At 47.3% G+C, this 21,030-nt stretch overlaps 1 protein-coding gene across 1 annotated transcript in view; it reads right to left on the bottom strand.

Annotated features, from left to right (window-relative positions):
• The window catches only part of KCNK3 (potassium two pore domain channel subfamily K member 3), an 82,084-nt gene extending 78,861 nt beyond the window's left edge, over nucleotides 1-3,223 (bottom strand). Inside the window, exon 1 of the mRNA XM_048516593.1 lies at nucleotides 2,645-3,223. Within this exon, the coding sequence (XP_048372550.1) occupies nucleotides 2,645-2,942 (298 nt within the window). The 5' untranslated portion in view covers nucleotides 2,943-3,223. The remainder of the gene's footprint in view (nucleotides 1-2,644) is intronic.
• Nucleotides 3,224-21,030: the final 17,807 nt, after the last annotated feature.

Here is a 21,030-nt window from a genome sequence, read left to right as displayed (position 1 = left end):
TTCCACTCTTGTTATATAGCAGCAGAGACATAAATCAGGAATTAATCTGATTGCAAGCAAGAGTTGGAAGCTTAAACGGATCTCTTCCTCTGCACATCCAAGAGTACCCAATTGCATTTGTTTGTCCTTTACCAAAAAAAAAAAAGCTCTATTTGTTTCTGGCTCTTGTGGTATAAACAGAGATGTATCATTTCTAGACTGAGAAATCTTTTGGTCCCCAGTTAGACTAGAAATGTTGAAGGAGAAGAGTCAAATGGTTTAAGTGTTTACACTGCGTGCAATGTGATCCTCTCTGTGTTTTTCCTTATGGGGGAAAGATCCTGTCGAGTTCAATAGGACTTATTCCCAAGTAACCCTAAACAACCCAGCAAACCTAGCCACATATCTTGGATTCAAAATTCAGAATGGACCATCACTGGATTTTATGGTGGATCCAATGAAGCAATCCTGATCAGATTGATGCAATTTAGAAATTAATATCTATGTCTTTGTGAGCAGAGACAGTATTTGGTAGACCTTCCTCCCCCAATGAGGTTTAGTAAATCAGAATTTTTCAATTCCCAGCTTTCTCAGATCACTTGGTAAAATTCACCCTGAATCTTCGAAGATAAGATTGCAACAATAAATAAACTTTCTGGAACTCAAGAACAGTGCTATTCAGGGACATGGGTTCAATTTCTCAGTGTGCCAATCTTTCAGTTGCTCTTTCTTTGCCTCAGTTCCCCCTCTGGAAACCAGGAACAACAGTGAGGGTGCTAACAGCTTTGTTGTGAAGATCAAATAGGAAGCATCATTACCTGCCTAGGCCATTCAACATATATTGGACTAGGATCTAAATATAGACTGACCTAAAAGATAGCTCACCCCCATTTGCTTGAGATATTTAGAAAGATGTTATCTGAGTAATAACAGGCAAAAACCTTCTTAAACTGACTAGGACAGAAATGGGGGGGGGGGTGTTTCCTATTTAAATGATCTCAAAGAGGAGACCCATGGCCCTCTCTGTTTTCCATATGTTGCTCCTGACACTTGCTGGAATCCTACGCATTGCAGACATAGTAAGGCACCCCTCCCTTCCCCTTCACGTATTTGGAAACTGACAAAAAACGATAGTGGGGCTTTCCTCACGCATAAGTCATAAATTGTAAGTCCTTTGGAGGTGGTTCCCCTTAATCCTACAGCAGCTAGGCTGCCCCTGGACATCTAGATCCCTTGATGGGGTGCTGGTGGAGGGGCTTCAACATCTCTCTCCCCTCCCCAACAGGGCACCTAGGTGAAATCACACCTTTTATTTCAGATTAAGAAATCTGTTCTCTCCATCGCTTTGCTAGCTGTTTCCTTACAAATAACTTGATTTAAAAAATAAAAGTGATCATGCATATATTGAATGGGTGGGGTGGAGGGTGAAGCTACTTTATAACTCTTTAAGCACCCTGCTTGTATTTTCCCCCATGATAAAGGCAATTAAAGTGTGGAAACGAGTCACATGGGTGTATCTCAAAAAGGTGCTCTTTATAAGAGGTCTTGCTCCCATCCCCCACCCCCACCCCAAATAATCCTCACGCGCTCATACACAACTGATCATTTTTCCTAATAATTCAGCAGCACCGTCTGTAATACATGTCTCTTAAAAATCGCACAGTGCCTGCCTAGAAATCCAGGCTGGTCGGGGTCCAGCGGCTTCAAAGCAACCACCCAACTCGTTTGTTGTCTTAACGGGGAGGGCCGGGGGGGAGGGGAGGGGAGGGGAGGGACCTGCTTTCCGTGCGAAGCCCTTTGTCTCTATTGTTCCCTGCGCTTTAGCAGGCGTTTCACGCGAGCCCCCCAACCCCGCCTCGCCAATCCACAACCCAGCCGGGAAAAGATGAAATCCAACACTTCGCCTGCGACGGGTTTTCTTGAATCAGACTGCTGCTGATCAAAGGGAATCGCTCGGCACCGCTGGGGACCGGACCGGGAGACAAGATCGGTTTTCAAGAAAAAGAAAGGAGCAAAAAAAAAAATGCGGAGGGGGACCGTATGTTGGGATGGGGAGGGGGGACCAGCTCTAGTGATGCTGAGTGTTTGGACGACGTGGAGACGCTGTCTGTGACTTGCTCTCTCTCTCTCTCGTGGGAATATGACAACTCCCGGGTGTCCCCCTTCTCACCAAGCGCCCACGAGCTGGGAATCCCTGGGCTGGATTCCAGCCTAGTTGGCAATTTCCACCGATCCCCCACCCCACCCGGTCCCCGCTTCCTGTTACGCGCACACACGCGGGGTCATTCCTCAGGGTCCCCTACCCCGAGGATCAGCATAGGATGGAGATCCGGGGTCTCCTCTTCCCCTCAGCCCTCCCCATTAAGACCACAAACGAGTGTGGCGGTTCCGTTCTGTCCCTAGAAATCTGAGCCTGGGTCCAGCCCCTAGTTCTCAAGCCTTCCGCAGAACCAGCTGCCCAACTCCCCTCCGCTTGGGACCCCGGCCCCGATTTCAGAATCTCCTCCAGTTTCTGGGGCACTCCTCAGCAGTACCAGCGCCTGAAGCTTTGACAAGACAGATTATTTCGAGGGGGGGACGTGGAGCGCGCCTCATTCTTCGAACCGTCCGTTCAGGGCGGGGGTCAGGTTGGGGGAGGAGGGGGCGGCGGCGGCCCCTGCCTTACCTATGGTGGTGATGACGGTGATGGCGAAGTAGAAGGAGCCGGCGAACTTCCACTGGACGCCGGCTTTGTGGGGCTTGAGCCGGAGGACCACCCCTTCGAGCTCGTAGTAGTTGTCCTCGGAGAGGTTGTACTTGCTCTTCAGCTCGGTCTGCTTCTGCTCCAGCTTCCTGCGCTCGGCCGTCTCCTGCTCGGACTCGAGCGCGTCGAAGACGGCGGCGCCCACCAGCAGGTAGGTGAAGGTGCACAGGATCAGGGCCAGAGTCCGCACGTTTTGCCGCTTCATGGTCCCGCCGGGCATGGGGAGGCGCGGCGGGGGCAGCGAGAAGAGGCGCGGGGCTGCCGGCGGGGAGCCCCACGGCAGGAGCGGGCGGCGCGGGCTGGGGCTGGGGCGGGCGCGGCGGCGGCGGCGGCGGCTGGAGGAGTCGGGGAGGTTGCCTGGCTCATGGCTGCTGCTGAGGCTCCCGCGGCAGCTGTGCGGGGCAAGGCAGACGGGCGGGCAGGCGGGCGCCCGCTGGTGCGCCGAAGGGGGAGGGACCCAGGCGAGGCCGCCGCGGAGCTGTCCCTTCAGCACCACCTCCAGGAGAGCTCCGGCGGCTGTTGCTCCGCTCTGGCGGCCTTCCCACTCCTTATAAGGGGCGGACGGGCTGGCGGGGCGGGGGGGGAGGGAGTGGGCTTAGGCCACCCTGCCGCTGGCTCGTGAGGTTGGACTTCCGAGGCCCCTTCTGGCAGTTCTGAGCTCCCTAATAGCCGGGAGACGACTTGGAAGAAGTCCAAAGAAGAAGAGTTTGGATTTATACCCCCCGCTTCTTTCCTGCAAGGAGATTCTCCTCCCCCCCCCCACCAAACACCCTGTGAGGTGGGTGGGGCTGGGCTGAGAGAGCTCCGAAGAGCTGTGACTCGCCCAAGGTCACCCAGTGTTGGAGTGCACAGGCTAATCTGAATTTGCCAGATAAGCCTCCACAGCTCAAGTGGCAGAATGGGGAATCAAACCCAGTTCACCAGATTAGAGTGCTCCTACTCTTAACCACTATGCCACTACTGCTCCCTGGGAGAAAGCAATTCTTGGAAATTGGCTCAAGTTCCCAAGTGGATCTAATTGGATCTATGGCATTTCCAGTTAAAAGGATCTCAGTAAGGATGAGAGAGACAGACCTGAAAGGGGGTGGAGAACTGAGTAGGCTAGACTTTGAGTAGCTAGTTCCAGCACTGGAGTAGCATCCTGGAGATCTGAGTTCAAGTCCCCTTAAGCTGACTGGGTAACCTTGGGTCAGTCATTCTCTCTCAGCTCAACCAACTGCACAGGGCTGATGTGGAGGTTAAAATGAAGGCGGGAGGACCATGAAAGCTACTCTAAGCTCCAGGGAAGTATGGTGCAATGCCAGTGTTCTAGACTGACTGACTGACTCACTCACTCACTCAACTTTTATCCTGCTCAGAGGCTGAGAAGATCTTTCTTCACTCCATCTGGCTGACTAGATGGAAAAGGCCTGGTGGAACAGCCATGTTTTACAGGCCTTGCGGAATTGCGACAACTCTCACAGGGCCTTGACATCACTTGGTATCCTGTTCCACCAGGCAGGAGCCAGGGCCATAAAAGCCCTGGCTCTTGTTGAAGCCAGCCAGATGTCCCTCGGGTTCAGGATTATCAAGAGGTTCCCCTCCGACAAGCGGTGGGGACTTAGAGGGCAATATGGGGAGATGTGATCTTGATTGATGGGTGGCTCAACAGTACAAGGTGTCTTAATATAATCCATACTTCTGCACCAAATCATACCTATGCTCCACTGGGGAACTAGTATATGCCTTAACAACAGCATGTTTAACTGTGTTCAGCTGTGCCCAGTCCAAAGCTGAAGGGTGAGACTAACAGATTTCATTGGGTGGGGAAACTTTTCCAGATGTTATTAAGCTCCATCAAAAGTTTAGCTCAAGGTAAGAGATGAGCAAGATGAGCACCCACACAAAGTCAGGAACACTACAGGCTCTTTACCTTACTACAAGCAGGATTTTAAAATAACATCACAGATGGAGTAATTGGCTCTGCTAATTAATTCAAAAGCTCTAAAGACACAGCTTGCTATGGAGGAAGAAATCCCATAGGGGATGATGGCTACCCAGAGGATTTCCCAGAGAGGCATGCATGACTATCTACCTGGGGGCTGAAGCTTGGTGCAACACACTCCTGTCTTCAAGAAAATGAGTTCTTTCCCTTGAGGATCAACATTGATGGTCTGGAGAATCTGTAACAGGCACTTGGACAAAACTTTCAGGGACCTGATAGAGCCATCCTGCTCCCATATCAACAGCTACAGTGATGTCATGGAATAAGATGGTCAAATCTTGTTTGTTTTTGGCAAGTTGAATATGGATACTCTGCTTCCCAACTGCTCCCCAAAAAGATATTGTGCAGTTTGGCCCTGAGGGTACTGGCATAGCAGAGAATGATGCTTCAGAGAAAGGATATAAACTATTCAGAACAGGCCCATTCCTCAGATGAGTAACAGATATTGGCAGGGCAATCCTGAGCAGAGTTACATTCTTCTGACCCCGCTTACTTCAGTGGACTTTGGCGGGTGTAAGAATGGCATGGAAAAACGAGAAAATAAAAGGGAACTGAAATATTTCACAGAATTGTAATATGCAAAAAAAAATTCTCTGAAGAAAGTGAACTAGTTTTGCTTATGTTTATTTAATTAAAATTCAAATTCGGGACATTTTTGAAATGAAGATTTGAGCATGCATGTTCAAGCTAAGAAAAATCTGCTTTTGTCAATCTAATTGTTCTCGCAAGTCAGGTTTTCTCCTTACCACTGCTTTAGAAACAGAGTAATCTGGAGGCCTCCTGTCCCACTCACAGTGAAAGAGGAAATCTTCTCCTGGATGGCATCTCCCCCACCCCACCAGGGGCAGAAGCAATCATGGCAGTTATTTAGCACTGATGTGTCTCGTGTTTTGGAAGAGGCTGCACTGGAATTTACATGTGATTTAGTTAAGATTAATCCATTGCACTTAGTTCCTGTAAGGTGTTTCCATGGACAGAGATACCATAATTCTATCACAGGGGCCTCCTGAGAAATATTGTATGCTTGTGTGGCCTTCTCTTCTGATATGATATGAGAAAAGTGTTGTTCTGGAGCAACAGCACATTCTTGAATTCTTCCCAAGGCAGTGGCATAAATCTGGCCTTTTTGTTCAAGGTGAAGAGCTGCCAGCCACTCAGTGGAGCCCCAGGCTGTTATAGAAGAGCATCAACCTGAAACACCTAAATGCATTCCGGAGGCCCAACAGAGGGAGTGGAACTTCAGGACCAAGGACAGATCACCATAAAATTTGCTCCGGAGCCAGGCCTCCTTCCTCCTTGAGTGTCTTTGTTCCCGTATGTTGATTTAGAACATTTATATGCCACTGAAATAAAGTCTTGGGGAAATGTATGGAGCTATTCCTGCCTTGTCAGGGAAAATCAGTTTCCAGGTAAATGGCAGTGCTCCAGCTTTTAGGTGTAGTGATAAATCTTGTAACTCTCCTCCTGCACTTGTGGGAGTGGTGAAGGCAGAATGCCAAGAGCTGAAAGAATTTCAGGGAAGAGTAATCAGTATTCAGATATGTCAGTAAGGAGACACTTTGAAGGGTAAGTGGTGAAGAAAGTGCAGACCCTTAATGGAGCTATTCTTCTGCCTCTGTCTGTAGAAATGTCTGCTGGACAGTTTCCCAGCAGTTTTTAATTCAGATAGTCAGGGGATTGGATGTCCACCAATTCCTAAGGTAGCCCTGACCGGCTGTCCAACATGTTGCTGAGCTAGCTATGCTGTTATGTGGGAATTCACCTCCCTCCCATCCAGACAGGGAGCCTGAACGACACCTTCTTCCTCAGTCCAAGTTACAATCAAGGAAGGCAGGACAGGAGGACGACTCTACAAGACTCCTCTACATCAAGGTATCCATAGCCAAGTAGTTGTCCCTGAATGCATTTGACTGGAATCAGGCATCTTGGACTGTCTTCCTCCCATTTAGAAGATCGAGGACCCTATGTTTTCCTGCATTCTGACATCTTAGTCCTTTAGGGAAACCTGTAGGATCACAATGTCAAATGAGAACAGCTGGAGACTGTAAAAGGTAACCATCCTAAAAGGAGGTTGTAGCTCTTTAGCCCATAGGGCTACAGTAAGGATACCACCAGCTCATAACAAAGGTCATGCAGAACATGCAGGAGCACTGCCCCATAGTTCATTGTGATCCAGTCTCAGGCACAAAGGTTCTGCTGTATTGATCCTTAATACATGCCCCAGTGGTTTTACATTATCTGACTGTGCATATGTGTGTTAGAAAGGAATAGCCTCCAACACCCCAAAGCCAATGCAGTCCAAAGCCATGAAAATAATTCTAGAGGGGCCCAATCTCATCAAATCTTGGTAGCTAAGTAGGGTCATAGAATCGTAGAGTTGGAAGAGACCACAAGGGCCATCAAGTCCAACCCCCTGCAATGCAGGAACACATATTCAAAGCACTCCTGACAAATGACCATCCAGCCTCTGTTTAAAAACCTCCAAAGAAGGTCAGCCCTGGTAAGTATTTGGATGGGAGATCACCAAGGATTTCCAGGGTTGTGATACTAAGGCAGACAATGGCAAACCACCTCTGTGAGTCTCTTGCAGTGAAAACCCCATTAGGGTCACCATAAATCAGCTGTGACTTGAGAGCACTTTGCCCATGCACACAGCTGTGAAAGCCTGTTGCAACAAATTAAGCAGGAGTCCCGAAGCACCTTAAAGACTAACAAAATGTTATCCCAACATAAGTTGGTGTGGACTGCAGCCCACTTCTTCATGTGATGAAAACTGGTGCAGACTGGGAACAGGAGCCCCCGCCTTCCATGCACCCCTCCACTGACAGAAAGGTGCAGAGCCAGCTGAAGAGACAGGAGGCACTGGTATGCTCCTCTGCACTGGCTGCACCAACCTCCTTCTGGCAGGACAAAGAAGCAGCCTGCCTCCATGCCCATGCTCCTCCTCACTTGGCAAGATGAGGGCTATTATGCCCGTGTTCCTCCTCACAGGGTGAAGCTGGGGGTGACCCTTTTCCTCCTCACTGGCTTCACCATGCCCAGGCCAATAAGGCCAAGCCAGATGCCATCGTGATCCCCCTTGCCAGCCCCACCAAGGATGCCAAAAGGGCTCAAGGAAACACCCCACTGGGATTTTGCCCAGTAAATAGCCCATCCACCCCAAGTGAGAAGTGGGCTCTAGTCTCATTGCATCAGACAAACGGGGCTCTGGTCCACTCCAGTTTTAGCTGCAATTAACTGTTATTAGGCTTTAAGGTGCTACAAGACTCTTGTTTATCAAAGTCATTAGATACTTTCGGCATGAAAAAAACTGTGTTCGGCATTACTGAAGAAGGTGAAAAGCGCTGTGGTGCAATCAATTTTAACAAGGAGGAAGAAAGGCCAATAGCATAAAAAGCCAACAAACGATTTCCTTTAGGTGTTTGAATATTTATGAGGGTTTTTTTAAAAATTCATTTCTCAGCTTTAGATGGGTAACATTAGAAACACGGAAACAAAATTTGGAAATTTCTGACAGGTAGAGACAGACAGACCTTGCACTTCATCAGACATAAAATGGTTGCCAAACAGGGAGGTAATCCATTATTTCTAAACCTCTAGCATTTCAGTCCCATTCAGAATTATTCCATCAATTGGCTTAGGGACAGTAGTAACTCTTAATAGGATCGTACTATAAAGGAAGTGAATTTCAAAGCCATTTATTTTATTCACTCTATGTTTTTAATATCATCCAAGAAGCTCTAGGTGGTATATATGGGTAGGATTCGCCAACTTTTATCATGACTCTACAGGGTCCATTAGATTCAGAGCAAAGAACTGGCCCAAAATCACCCAGTGTACTTCATAGCTCTCAGGCATAGGTGTCAAACTCAGGCCCTCCAGGTGTTCATGGACTACCATTCCCAGCAGTCCCTGCTAGCATGGCCAATTGGCCCTGCTGGCAATGGGCTGATGAGAATCGTAGTCCATGAACACCTGGAAGGCCTGAATTTGAAACCTATGCTCTAAGGGAAATACACGGCCAGGATTCCATGATTCAAGGCCACCACTCTTTAACCATTACACTACTCTAACCACCCACTACATGCCCTTCTAAATGCCCATCTGTTTGAACTTTAAGAAGACAGGTCTATACCATGTGTGCGTAGCTATTCCCATAAGTCACCATTATCAGACTCTAGATTTTTTAAAAAGAAAATATTAACTTTCATAATATATTTATTACGTATATAAAAAGGACCCAGTCATAAAAGGGTGCAGAACACAAAACCAATAAACTCTCAGCAAAATAGCCCTGGACTTTGGTACTACAGTGCTTTTATTCCTCCCCCCCTCCATTCTTTCTTCTTTACTTCCTGAAATACTCCCCTTTGAACTGAGCAAAAACAACATGGAGACAGATTGCAGAATTTACTGTGCCCAAAGCATTTCCCTGCCTACAATAAGCGAGAAAGATTTGCCACCTTTCCACAAATCAGTGCAAAACCTTCCATCTCCCAAATAGTGAATATGATGTGGCAATGCTTTCACAGAACTTCTACCAACGATTATGAAGCAACAGCGCAGTCCGAAGAAAAATTACACATTTGGTGAGCAAGAATTACACCTTAAGTCTAATGACAATAGCAAGAATTACACCTTAATTAAGTCTATTGACTACAATAGCAAGAATTACACCTATTGACTTCAATAGACTTAAGGGCACAACTCTCTTACAACCACCTTGTCATCCTCTTTGATTTGCCTTTTTCTGTCCTTTCTAGCAACCCTAGAGAAGGACAGTCCCCGCTGAAGTCGGGCGAGAGAAGGAATTCACATCTAATTTGCACCAAGTGTCTTAAGTCACCGATTTGTTTCATGCTTCCATTTTCATCATCTCACATTTCCCAGCAATGTTTCCTTGGCCACAAATCCTCCACTTTTGTGATATTACAGCGCTACTAAGACCTCTCATCAGCACCCAAAGGTCCTTCTTGATTTGCCTCACTGTCACGAAGCCATCAAAACACCTGCAAGGAGCTCTCTTTGAATTTGTGGCACTGTCTGCCTGAAATTTCTCCTATGCAGCTCCTTTTTCGTTTCCATGAAGCTGGCAGAAGAACACCTCTCATCAAATTGTGCCGTTGAAAGGCCAAGAGACTTCTGCAAGCCGCAAAGTCATATGCAAGGTGCTCGCTCAGAGCACAGGGCATCTGTTGTTGCCGTCTGCAGCTGCCCCCAAAACCCAGACCTTAATTTGTAACATAGTTAAAAGCAACAAAAAGGAGATTTGATTAAAGCAACATCTGGTGCCTGTTTGCTTAAATGCTCAGGAGTCATTGATCACACTGAGGCTTGCTGCTGTTGACTGGGGGAGAGGACTAAGCAAGAGACAGGGACAAAGCGACTCCATGATACAAGAGCGGTGTTTGCGCATTGCCGGCACACGAATTGCTAGTTCACTCCAAAACCAACAAGCTCACTTTTCAGGCAACATGGAGAGTGATTGTGATGCAGGGGTTAAAATGTCCGGCTAGGCAAGCTTGGGTTCAAATCCCTGCTTTGCTGTGAAGCTCATTCAGTGACTTTGGGCTAGTCATGATCTCTTGGCCTTGCAGGGTTGTTTTTTAGGAAAATACAAGGGAGGAGAGAATTATGTACACTGCCCTAAATTCCCTGAAGGGAGGCCAACTGGACAGAGCACACAGAACCCACAGTTCCTACCAACAATTCAACACAGGTCAGTGGAAGAGGAAGGGGCCAAAGAGGTCAAGGGAGGATTGTTCCAAACAGCTGTATGCACTCACCCCCGGCACAATATTTTATTATATATTGATTGTGAGCTGACTCGAGTCCGCCAGGGATTAATGGGATATAAGTGCAAAAATAAATAAAAATAATAATAAATGGAGAGCAAAGTATCAATGGCACATCAGGGATCGTACCAGGCACTTTGGAGGAAAGGAGCATTTTGAAGACCGAGAGAGGCACTGGTATTAGTGTACGTTGTGTCTTATCTATAGAGGCCATCTGTCACATAAGTTCATCTCCGTCGCTGAATGAAGCCCCTGTTTTGCTTAACACCCATGTTGTTGTTTGCCAAACAGAATCCACCCAGTTTCCAAGAGAATGTGCCACCAGCTGGCCTTGGCAGCTGCCGCCCAGCCCACTTCCATGTATTGAGTCAAGTCATATTTTCCAGTGGGTATACTGTCCAATGTGAAGCTTGAACAGACCTACTTGGGAAAAACTGTCCATGTCTGCTTAAAGATCCACTGGGGCCGGATTTCTCAGTGTTTCCTCCATGGTTCTTTGGCTCAGCACCGAGTTCGTGTTCTTTTAAGAAGTCTTAAGTACATCGACTGATTTCCTTCCTTTTCCACATTATTTCATCTTCTTAGGAGTCCCTGCTCTTCCACCACAGATCCTCCTCCTGTGCTGTACAGCAGTGATCTCCTTTTATGTGACTCTCTGATATGCCACCTGTGGCTCTTCTGAGCACTGTGCCCCAAATGTTGTACCTGCTCCATGTTCTAGAAAAGCAAGAAAGAGCATCGCCATGTAGGTCTTGGGGCTGGGAGGTGCTTCTCATTTTGAAAAAGCCACCACCTCGAAGATTAGAAGACAGGTAAGCGGTAAGCGTCCCTGAGTTTCAGGCCGCATTTTAGGAATGAAAGGAAAGGGTCCATCCTCTCCAATAACCTTCTGTCATTCTCCACCACCTCTGCACAGTCATCCCAATAGGTGGGTGACCATGAGGAGGATGACAAACTGGCCACCGAGACCATCACCCCCATCACAGAGACCACCACCTGAGTGTGACAGCAACTCAGGAAAACAGCAAGCTAGCCACAGTGGTGATGGAGCTAAACCCCTTTCTCAGGGGCAAACTTCCTCAGGGCATTTCAGTCATCTCCCTGAGCTGCTGTGACTCATGATGAGGAGAAAACAGGGAGGAGAGAGATATTCAAGCTAAGGCTCAGCCATGTTGGGGAGAGACCAGTCCACAAGCACAGAGGTACTCAGGTAGCTAAAAAAGCACAGAGGGCAGTAGCAATGCCAGATCCTCCCAGTCACCAGTGGGGGATGGGAGGGTTGGGTTGCCAGATCCAGGTTAGGAAACTCCTGGAGATCTGGGCCTGAGTAAGAGACCTCCATGGGACACAAGGTCATACAGACCTCCATGGGACACAAGGTCATACACAAAGTCTACCCTCCAAAGCACCCCTTGTCTCCAGGGTAACTGGATCTCTGTAGCCTGGAGTTGAGCTGTAATTCCAGGGGATCTCCTGGCCCCACCTGAAGGCTGGCATCCCTAGAGGGCACCTCACAATCATGCAGCTCTTTTTGTCCCTAGAGGGCACCTCCCAACCATGCAGCTCACATTCACTGTGAATGTGGCTCTCTGCAAGTGCAGATTGTATATCTCTGCTGTCCTGGGACAGGTTTTCGGAACCTCTTGCTCATTTCTTGGCACTGAAGCTCCCCTCTATTTGTGTTCACCACTGGAAGATCAGTTGTGGTGGTGTGGTCACCCTTCAGAGATTTTTGACCACCATTATCAACCTTGTCGTAATCCTCTGTGGAAGCACAGAACCCTGTGTGCAAATTGTTGCTGTAGAGTATGATGTTCACAAAGCTGAAGAGGACAAGGTAGAGGAGGAAATAAACCAGTGGACTCTTCAGTTTAAGGATACTCACAGGGAATAAAATCTTGCCATGTGATCAGAGGCAATGGATCGATTTACTGCAAGGGAAGCTTCTCATGGGCAACACCAGTTGGTTCAGCTCATGTCTGTTGTGTTTTAAGAGCTGCCGCTTATTTCACTGTTGATATGTAGAAGTTTATCCCATTAGGGAGCCTGAAGTCTGTTGCTGGGCAAATTAAAATCCTCTATACCGAAAGAGCAGGAGGGGATAAAAAGACGGAAAACATACAGCAGGGGCTGCCAGAAAGTCGGGAGAATAAAAACCTGTTCTGAATCATGCCTTCTGTTGCCTCCTTGCCTGCGTCACACCACAAAAATGTCCTATGTACCAATTGCAGCCAACTTGATATGTACCAGCTTGGTGGGCATTCAAGTTGCTCCATGCCTGGACAAACAGACCCAGCTCACATGTGTTTGTCACAATCAAATAAGGTTAACGTTGATAATCAAACATGTTTGAGGTGAGCTTTGCGGTGTCCTTAGCTTTTCTCCATGTGCATTTACCAAAACCGCTTCTTCTACACAAGCAGTGAATATACTGAAGAGTTGCTCTCCACCTTTGCATCAGAGTCCATCTTCTTCACCCGGGGGAGTCTGCAGAAGAACTAGAGAAAACAGCCAGGGATTATTTCCAAGGGTGGCAAGCCGCAGTGGATGCCCCCAACAAAAGCATTGCTCGCTACCTCTCCAGTTACACATCTTACCAGAAATCTATTGTAGCTTCATTGATGGCACGAAGTTGAGAACCAGTGTGGTGTGGAGGTTAGATCACCAGATTAGAAAATTAAAATATCCACTCAGCTATGAAGCTCAACTGGCAATTTCAGGCCGGCCAATGTTTCTCAGTCTAGCCTACCGTCAGGATGTCTTTCTCCTGCCATCAAAGGGGCAGAATTGGCTGCGTGGATTCACACCTGGCTGTGGGGAGGGGGCAGGTGTTTTCACCTTCTGCTATGTTAATGGATCTTTCCCTTTCCTTTCGTTTTCCTTTGATGCTTGTAACTGTAGCTAACTAGGAGCAACCCTGATGCAGGTGGCAGGTGGCTGAGAACTATCGCTGCTCTGGCCTTGAGATGCTCAACTCCCAAACATCTCTCTTTTCCGTTGTGCTATTCTCACATTCCATGGGAAACAGGGAGGGGGGATTTATGGCAGGAACTCTGGGGGAATAAAGGCAATTGTATTTTCGTGGTCTGGCAGAACTGGGTTTCTGAAAGCCAGGTACTTGCTATTATCAATAAAGACTTCCGAGCCAACAACCAGAGTCTGCTTGTTGACTTCCGTCTCAAGACCTGACACCTACCTCTTAAGGTTGTTGTGTAAGCAAAAGGAGGAGGCGAGAGCCATCTGTGTTGCCCTGGTCTCCCTTCAAGAAGGGTGGCATAAAATGTGAGGCCGTTAAAAGATTAATGCCTATTTGCAGGTGGTTTTAAGAAAAAGTTGTCTCCCTGCCTTTCCCTTTCAGGACCTGACCTGGAAAACGGAAGCGATGCAGGCCTCAGGCTGGCTCCTCTCCCCCTCTATAGCCGCTTGCTGAGGAATTTCCTTGCCAAAAGAAAACCTTTTGATGATGGTCTTGTATACACCACTGGGAGATCAGCCACTTCTTTACTGCCCCAAATCAATCACTCTAGTTACCTCTGATACAGGACGAGGAAAAGCTGTTGTCTATGTTGGTTGATTTGTGATTTATTTTTCGGTCTGTATCATGCTTCCTGAGTCTCTTCAGTGAGAGGCAAAAGATTCATACTATCTGAAGAAAAACCAGAGCCTTCAGATCATATCACCCTTTATCTTACCTCTTGCTAGTTTTTTTTTATTTTCAGCTACTTTGCTGGGAGTTGCTACTAGATTATTCATTGCAGATCGTTTAACTGATTGGCGATGATCTGTTTGTATTATTGCCTTTGCTTTTCGTTGTTTCATATTCATCACCGGAAGCCTCCTCGAGAGCAATATGCTAACAGATTGGGAGAATAAAAGGAACGACGGTCGCGAGAGGAGGATACAAGCTGATGAAAATTTCCACCTCTCAATTTTAGTTCACCAGTTGAATATTTCTGTGTCTCTCTACACAGTCAGGATCTACTCTGGCTCCAGACCAGGTTGTCAACTTTCAAACCCTCTTGCTGTCCCTTTAACATCAGCTTGATCGGCAGGAAATTATCAGCGGCACCCAAGCTCCAGATGAGCTGCTTTTAGGGCTGCTGCTCAAAGAGATTCAAAGTAAGGATGAAAGAGTGATATCCTCATAAGATGACACCTTGTGAGAGCCAGTGTGGTGAAATGGTTAAGAGCAGGTGCACTCTAATCCAGAGAACTGGGTTTGATTCCCCCGCTCCGCCGCTTGAGCTGTGGAGGCTTATCTGGGGAATCAGATTAGCTTGTGCGCTCCAACACATGCCAGCTGGGTGACCCTGGGCTAGTCACAGTTCTTCTGAGCTCTCTCAGCCCCACCCACCTCACAGGGTGTTTGTTGTGAGGGGGGAAGGGAAAGGAGATTGTAAGCCCCTTTGAGTCTCCTACAGGAGAGAGAGGGGGGATATAAATCCAAACTACTACTCCTCCTCCTCGTTTTCTTCTTCTCCTCCTCCTCCTCCTCCCACCCCTATCTGATCCCGTCAGGCCACAAAACAGTAGCAAGCATTTACTTCCGCAAGGTCTGTAGTCCCTGCGCCCTTTGCTTAAGTCATGTTTTACAGCAGCCCAGGATTGGGCTTCTTCAGTGGATGCGCTCATATCTATGAGCTTCCTGGGATAGGTCAGGGGGCTTCTAACCTTTGGGCTTTCCAGCAAGGATGCAAGGCAGAGCTATTCCAGAGAGTCTGGGGGGCAGCCTGAGCTTAGGCACCAGGGCACTGCCTTCCTAATGGGGCATCAGTTGTTTCAAAACTGATTTTTAATATGATTTGAATATATTCTGTATCTGTTGCTTTGATGCTTATATCAGATGGGTTTTTATATTATTACACTTTTTGGGGTTCAGGGGAAAGGAATGTGTATGAATATTTTAGGTATGGTTCATCTGCAGGTGTTCTCCGCCCACCCACCCCCCGCAAAAAGACTAAATATATGAATTGGTAAGATGTCCAAATGAGAGCTTTCCCCCATCATTTCAGCATGCCAGGTGGCTTGCCAGGGCAGCTGCCTGATCTTTTGGGCAGGCAGCTCCACAACCACCCCAGTATAAGGCGAAGGGGGCCCTTCTATCTCCGTCTGGTTTTCTGCAGCCACTGGATGGGGAGAGGCATCGCAGCCTCTGATCTCCCTGAGGGGGCTGCTTTCTGCCTCCCCAAACAGCTCCAGCATTGTTCCCGGGCTCGCCACCTGTTACGGGTCTAAATATAGGCCCCTGCTGGCAATTATTGCTTTTTATTGGCAGGCTCCGACCTGCCCAGCTCAGATTTCCTCTGGAAAACGGGAACACAAAACAGGCTGAGAATTGTCTAACCTTTGCCAGCATCCTGGCCACAAGAGAAGCAGCTGGCAAGGGCCGAGAGAGCAAAAATATCCACTTGGGCTCAACGGTTTGAATGTCCTGGATGGTGCCCAGATTGCAGCTAAACAAGTCCAGGCTGGTTCCAGGCATGAGTGGAAGGCTGTAAAAGAGACCACCTGTAGTCGGAAGAGAACACTTTTGCCCCTGGGGCAGATGCCAAATATTGAGCTCGCTCTGAATGGGTCTCCAGTGCCCCCTTGGGTGAATCACATGGCCAACCCGTGTTATGTCGAAACTTGAGATCAACAATCCAAATGACACCACTCTAAATAATTACCAGGGAGAGACTGGCAGTGTTTGACTGATGACAGTTCAGGGTATTTCGTCATCTGATACTGAACAAAATGCCAGTATGAGATTGCTCAATAAGTCTAACATGTTTTTCATTTCCTCCCAATTTGAAATTCATTTTTAACGTCCCATCCCCCGGTTTCTAAATCTGACACCTTTGCTGTTTGCAATGATCTTTCACAATTGTGTTTTATGCTACTCTGCAAGTGCCCAGGGACCATCTCATCTTTATTATTCTGATATTGTAGCCCTAAGTGTCAGCCCCAAGGATTGGTTCCGAGTACTGGATCAAGCTAAGCCATCAACAACTTTGTATGGGGAGAAGGGGATGCCAGACCCTGGCCCCCAACCACCACCTGGGTCTGCTGTCTTTGGAGAAGGGCCCCGGCTCAGTTGCAAAGCATCAGATTTGCCAGCAGAAAGCTTCAGATTCAAGCCCAAGTTATCTGTTGTTAATGGATCTCAGGCAGCAGAGCTACGCAAGACCCCTCTTCGTCGGGGCCCTGCTATCAGTTCATATCCTACTGAGCTAGTGATCCCACAAACAACGTCACAAGGCTCACTAGAAACCTCCCCCGCTTTCAGTGCATGAGCTTAAAACTGGAGGAAACAAAGCATACTATTTGTTATCACAAGAGAAATAAGCAGACACACACCATTACTCTCCACATCTGTGACTCAAGAAAGTGGCATTTCAATTTTTTTTAAAATGGAAGTCTCCTTTTCCTGGAGACTTGTCACAAAAAGAGGGCATTGTCAGTTTAGGTTTCAGTCAGTTTGTGCTGGGTCAGTCTCTAATGCAAATGTCAGACCTAAATTGGAAAACTGGCCAAAATTAGCATTTCTTTCTTGCACTGACTAGATAGTCGGCTTGTGAAACCCAGTGCCAGAAGTTGTGATAATGGCTCCTGGCTTATCCACATAAGTTCCATCAAGTGACATCTGAGTTATAGTAACTCCAGCAAGGGGACTTTCAAGGCACGTGAGAAGCAGAGATGGTTTGTCATTGCCTTCCTCTGCAGAGCCTTCCTTGGTAGTCTCCCATCCAAGCACCAATCCTACTTTGCTTCCCCAAACTGATGAGATTGGGTTATAGCATGCACCCTTCTCTCCTGGCTCTTGTCGTCGTCGTCGTCGTCGTCGTCATGGAGCAGCAGCTGCTGCTGCTGCTGCTGCTGCTCCTCCTCACTCTGCCACCTGAGCTGTGGAGGCTTATCTGAGGAATTCTGTACACTCCAACACACACCAGCTGGGTGACCTTGGGCTAGTCACAGTTCTTCTGAGCTCTCTCAGCCCCACCTACCTCACAGGGTGTTTGTTGTGAGGGGGGAAGGGAAAGGAGTTTGTAAGCCCCTTTGAGTCTCCTTTAGGAGAGAAAGGGGGGGTATAAATCCAACTCTTCTTCCTCTTCCTCTTCCTCCTCAGTTGAGCATAATGTCACAGAATATGCCCTCTAAAGCAGCCATTTTCTCCAGCGCAACAGGTCTCAGATGAGTTGTATTGCAAGATGATCTCCAGGCCTCCAATGGAGGTCGCCAGCCCTGGGTGGGTTAGGGAGGGGATTCCTTGTTTGCTGAGCAGCATCTACCAAGCTCTTAGTGGCTGGGGCTGTTCACTGGGGGAGAGAATTGTGTCTCAGCAGCTCTTGGCGTGCTTTGCAATGAAGGCTAAGATAAACAAAGTCGCTGGTAACCACAGGACAAGTTTGGTGCCGTGGTGGAGTTTCTCCCAAATGCTGGTATAGTAGTCAGCAGGCTGCCATACTCAAAAAGTAATGTGACCTTTTCATAATGCAAACTAGCCATTTAATGTTGCCAATCTGGCGGTGGCTGGAGATCTGCTAGTTGGAGATCTGCTAGTATAACTGATCTCCAGGCAACAGAGATAATTTCACATGGGAAAAAATGGCTGTTTTGGTGGACTCTCTGGCCTCACTGAAGTCCCCTCCCCAATCCCACACTCCTCAGACTTCACCCCAAAAATCTCCAGGTATTTCCCAGGGCTGCCAACCCTATAGCCATTAGTACAGTACAATATAGTTGTGATGAAAATACAGATATAGACACAACACAAGCTGTAAAGAAAGCTATTTTTGGAAGAGATGTAGCTTGCCTCCCCCTTTCCATTGTAGCCATTTAAAAAGCTGTCCCTAGGGGTCTGGTGAACACTGGATACAATGTTGGATAGAATGAGGAGCAGTGGCGTAGTGCCCACGGGACAGGGGGTGCGATGCCCCAGGCAGAGCTGTGGAGGAAGTGTGCCCAGGCTGTGTAGGGGGCATGGTGGGGACGTTCCAGGGTGGGGTGAAAGGCACCGTGGCAGGGGCCCAGGGTGCACATATGCCCCAGGCTCAGTTTCCCCTCACTCCGTCTCTGATGGGGAGAGGGCAAAAACTAGAATGGGGAACTGGCAGAGATCTCCAATTCTATCTCCTACATGAGCCCTTCCACAACTTGTGAAAATGTCGGGGGTGTCTTCTGATTTCCCTTTCAGGTTTCAGTCCCCTACCCCATTATTTCCAAAGGTCCCCTGACTTCCAGAGCAGCTTTTCAGTGGATGGGAGACATCATGGAAAAGAAATGCAGCAGACATTCCTATTGCAAACCTGTTTCATTTGCAATTCAACAGGATGAATACCAAAACAAAATATTCAAAAATCTACACATTGTGGACATTTACATATACGCAACATGTGCAGAGAAACAGCAGAATGTAAACTTGATAGATTCATTTGTTTTAAACACATTGCTGAGCAAAATATTCATGCTTTGCATACTGAATGAAAACAAAAATGCATCCCCCGTATGTTTCAAAGTTATTTTGCACAAGTGTGGTTTATATTAGAGAAAAGAAGTCTTGGGTGGTTTTTGCAATTTGATGCCAATCTAATTCTCAGCAAACACAACGAATAAAGGAGGAAATAACTCGTAATGATACTCAGAAGTTCAAACCCATAACTGCTACAGATCAGCTTAGCAGTTCAATTTGTAGCACTTTGAGACAATAATTGGCTTTTATGTACCCATCTTTTCCTTTCCTTGCATGATCAGGAGTAATGAATGCCCGAGCAGCAGCAGCCCAGGGGACTACAAATTGAACACTGGAATCTGCCTTACACTGAGACAGACGGACTTCCTTCCAGCTCTGATGGATGGTGACTTTTCAGGATCTCTAACAAACAAGGTCTTTTCAGAGGGTAGCCATGTAGTTATGTAGCAGTAGAGCTAGATTTGAGTCCAGGAGCACCTCAGAGATCAACAAGATTTTCAGGAGCTTTGACCTTCAAAAGTTTATACCCAGAAAGTCATTCTTGAAGCTGTTACTGGACTTGAATCTAGATCCACTTTAAAAGGGCCCTTCACAAACACTTGCTTTTATCTTCAACTGAAGGATGCAGGGACTGACCCTATAGGCAACATGCGTGGCTCACCACTGACTTACAGCAGTTCCCAATGGTTGCATTTCTGCTTTATTTTCCCTGCATTCTCTATTTTTCTCTCGGCACTTATTTATTTGTTTAGACATTTGTACTGTCCCAAAGGGAACCTAGGGCTTATGATATTTTCTCTCCGCCTCTTTTTATTCTCCCAACATCACCCCTGCAAGACAGGTAAGGCTGAGATGTGTGCTTTGACAAACAATTTCAGAGAGTGCTCTTGTTACCTTGCATGCATTTCTATGCAATGGGGAGAATCAATATATCAGTGGCCCTTGAGAACTGATTATCTGAAAAATAGCAGGGCAGCGGACTGCATCGCATAGTCCTGCATTGCATTTTGTCTGCATCTCCTGATCTTTATCCCACCCTTCCTTTGAAGAGCTCAAGGCTGCATAAATGGGTCTCCTCCCACTGGCTGGTGAAGTAGGCTAGGTTGAGAGAGAGAAAGTGGTCCAAGATCAGCAAATGAGTTTCACAGCTGAGTGGAGATTTGAACACGAGTCTCCCAGTTCCTAGTCTGATGCTATGTAATTCTGGCTGTTAGTGGGGGGAGAGGAGGGACACCTAATTATAGGTGCAACTACAGAAAGGATGACTCCGAGCTACTTTTTAGCTGCAGGGAACACTTCCTGGTTTGTAAATGCAAACTGTGTGATTGCAACGACAGTGTGATTCATTAACCTCGTCGTCATAGTTTATAACAGAGCTAACAGATCGTAAATCCCCAGAGACAGCTACTTTCCCCTCTGTTTTCAGAAGAAGATGAATCCCCACTCCCACAATTTCCACTGAACAGACACTGGGGAAAAAACTTGTCTAAACTTGTAATGTTTCACTGCCACCATGTGTTTGGAACATAATTGTCACATGCACTTGTTTTCAAACAGTCCGCAAAATGAAGAAAAGGTCTGAACTAATAAAGCTAAAGCAGGGTCAGGCCTGGTTGGTCCCTGGATAGGAGAGCACCATGGAAGTCCAGGGTCACTACACAGAGACAGACAATGGCAAAGCACCTCTGAACAACTTTAACTGACAAGGTTGTCATAAGTTGACTGCAACCTGATGGCACATTCCACAGTGAAACTTCAATGAACCATAAACCAAGCAAACCCTTAAGGGGAAGAAACTTTCAGAACCAAGATGCTACAACTGAAAATGCCCTGACTCTGGTTAGACTGCCAATCTCCAAGCTGGGACTAGAAAGTTATTATAAGTGGACTCCGTACAGAATAAATATAATGTCTTTAGGATGATATTAAAAAACCTGTTTGGGCATTTTGGGTTCCCAAAGTGCAGGAGAACACAAATGTTTCTAGCCAAAATGGATCCTGTCAGTTTCACAATTGCACCTGCCGTTTTGCAGCAGATTCTCTGTGAAGATTCCACACAGAGGTTTGCTCTGCTTTA

Source organism: Sphaerodactylus townsendi, linkage group LG01 (genome assembly GCF_021028975.2).
Source record: "Sphaerodactylus townsendi isolate TG3544 linkage group LG01, MPM_Stown_v2.3, whole genome shotgun sequence".
NCBI classification, from domain to species: domain Eukaryota; kingdom Metazoa; phylum Chordata; class Lepidosauria; order Squamata; family Sphaerodactylidae; genus Sphaerodactylus; species Sphaerodactylus townsendi.
This window is presented reverse-complemented; position numbering and strand designations above follow the sequence as displayed.